This window comes from Anomaloglossus baeobatrachus, chromosome 12, assembly GCF_048569485.1.
Source record: "Anomaloglossus baeobatrachus isolate aAnoBae1 chromosome 12, aAnoBae1.hap1, whole genome shotgun sequence".
Classification (NCBI taxonomy): Eukaryota; Metazoa; Chordata; class Amphibia; order Anura; family Aromobatidae; genus Anomaloglossus; species Anomaloglossus baeobatrachus.
The window spans coordinates 139,415,284-139,417,844 of record NC_134364.1 but is presented as its reverse complement, the minus strand read 5'-3'; the positions used below and the strand labels follow the sequence as shown (position 1 = coordinate 139,417,844).

Here is a 2,561-nt window from a genome sequence, read left to right as displayed (position 1 = left end):
ACTGCGCTGGGCACCGAGGTCTGCACTGCGCTGGGCACCGAGGTCTGCACTGCGCTGGGCACCGAGGTCTGCACTGCGCTGGGCACCGAGGTCTGCACTGCGTGACACAAGCCACACACAGTGCTGATAGGAAGCAGCAGCCTTGTGATTAGTTGTGGATCTGAATGGATTAGAAGACACGATTCCCATCTACCCTGTGCAACAGGACTGTAATAACCCTCACGGACCCCCAGGTGCTGAGGCTGTACGACTAGGTCAGCTTACACTCAGCCCCAGGTTGTATGAAGGTATCGGCCCACTTCAGTCATTCCTAGTCCATAATTTTCACTAGCTGGGGCTCACACCAAGAAAATCTCCAGATGCAGGATTCCAAAGTCAGAACCCTTTATTTCATAGTGCATAACGCAATGTACATGACGAGGTTTATGTCCTCTTCTTGTTCTTCCCAATCACTTTCCCCGGAGGTACAGCGGGGGTCACAGTCTGGTACAGAGCGGAGGAGATCTTGTTCACATAGTACAGATCCACCAGGGAGAAGATGAAGCTGTGGGATGAGAAGAGACCATAATCACTGTGAGCCCCATCCACCCCATGTGATGCCCTGCGCATACTGACCATGTAGTGACACAGACTCTGTGGACCAAGCCGGAAGCAAAAAGGGCAATGAAGATGCAAACGAGCACTGGAACACAAAATATACAGGTGAGCACCGTGAGTAATCAACCCGATTTCCCCAATGACCCATCATCTCAACAGCCAGATACCCCAAAATTCCTACATTTGCTCCAAGCCTTTCAGAAAAAAAAAATAAAAATAACAAAATTTATGGTAGAGGACCATCACTGCTCCAGGGTCAGGATACTTCACCCCTCCTCTTGATGGCGATACTCTAGTCATATTCCAGAGCTGACTGCATCCTAGTTTCTAGCTCTACGACAGATGTCCTCCACACATTCCTTATGCAATTATGTCCTCCACTCATTCCGTATCTGACCAAGTCCTTCTTTTCTGCTTCCCTTGCGACAGACAGGGCCTTCTCCAGACGTCCTCCATTCACTCCAGATGTGACTATGTCCTAAATTCTACCACTACGAAAGATGTCCTCTACTCATTCCTTATGAAGGGATGATGTCCTCCACTCATTCTGTATCTAAATACATCTCCGCTTCTGCTTCCCTCGTGACAGACAGGGCCTCCTCTAGACATCCTCCACTCATTCCAGAGTCCTAGCTTCTGCTTCCCTCATTCACTAAATGTCCTCCACTCAATCCGTATCTGAATACGTCCTAGCTGCTGCTTCCCTCCTGACAGACAGGTCCTTCTCCAGACGTCCTCCAGATGTGACTACATCCTAGCTTCAACCTTCACTAGAACTGTCAGCTCTAACCACCCATACACACATGGTCTCCAGTATACAAATTGCCCTATGCACTATTATGGCTTGTATGTACATCAGAACTCCCGTATACAGAAAGAGCCGGCCCCAGCCATGTGGTATACAGGAGGGCAGTAAGTGCCCAGATCTCAGCCATCCTGCCCCCAGCTGTCAGTTATAGATGAGGGGTCCCCAAGGGATGGGCATTACTGCCCTGAGACTCACCTTCTGGAAACACCTTCGCCTGGAAACCTTTCCCAAACACCAGATTTTCTAGATTATTAAAGGCCTAAAATTCCAGATTAAGGAAATGTCATAAATAATGTTTCCAGGGAATACCGCTTATTACAGGAGACAAGACATAAGGATACAGTGAGGGAGAAGAGGAAGATGCCGGACCCCAGGAGACCACCCAGGATGGTCAGCCACTCAGAGGACGCCAGGTGGCGGCTGTACATCTGCATGCCAGCGAAAAGGAGGAGCGCAACCAGCGAAGAGAGTGCCAGCGAGATCCCGGTACTGACCGCTGCGGGGATAAGTCGGAAGAAAGGTCAGCAATACCACTTACTGCATACTCACCACTGAACACCACATACGCCCCATAGTGATAACCCACACACTATACACCAAGTACACCCCCATAGCGATAATACCCCCACACCGTGTACACCCCATAGTGATAACCCCCTTCACTATACACCAAGTACACGCCCATAGCAATACCGCCCCACACTATACACCAAGTACACCGCCATAGCGATAACCTCCCACACCACATACACCCCAAAAGTGATAACCCCTCACACTCCGTACCCACTGTACGTGGTGTATAAAGTATTCAGACCCCTTTACATTTGTCACTCTGTTTCATTGCATCCATTTGGTACATTTTTTTCTCATTAATGTGCACTCTGCCCCCATCCCCCATCTTGACAAAAACTGAAATGCATTAAACTGCAATGTATTAAAGAAGAAAAACTGAAATATCACATGGTCATAAGTATTCAGCCTCTTTGCTCAGTATTGAGTAGAGGCACCCTTCCTTTTGAGGTAGTACAGCCATGACTCTTCTTGGGATCCTGGATTTGGGGATCCTCTGCCATCCTTCCTTGCAGATCCTCTCCAGTTCCGTCAGGTTGGATGGTGAGCTTTGGTGGACGCCATTTTCAGGTCTCTCCAGAGATGT

At 49.0% G+C, this 2,561-nt stretch overlaps 1 protein-coding gene across 1 annotated transcript; it reads right to left on the bottom strand.

Moving 5' to 3' along the window:
• Window positions 1-367: 367 nt before the first annotated feature.
• On the bottom strand, window positions 368-1,897 carry KRTCAP2 (keratinocyte associated protein 2). The gene is made up of 4 exons (XM_075331258.1): window positions 1,747-1,897; window positions 1,601-1,664; window positions 616-682; window positions 368-544 (listed from the first exon to the last, which is right to left on the bottom strand). The coding sequence occupies exons 1-4, from the start codon at window positions 1,837-1,839 to the stop codon at window positions 424-426; spliced, it is 345 nt and encodes a 114-aa protein (XP_075187373.1). The 5' UTR covers window positions 1,840-1,897; the 3' UTR covers window positions 368-423.
• Between the last annotated feature and the right edge of the window lie 664 nt (window positions 1,898-2,561).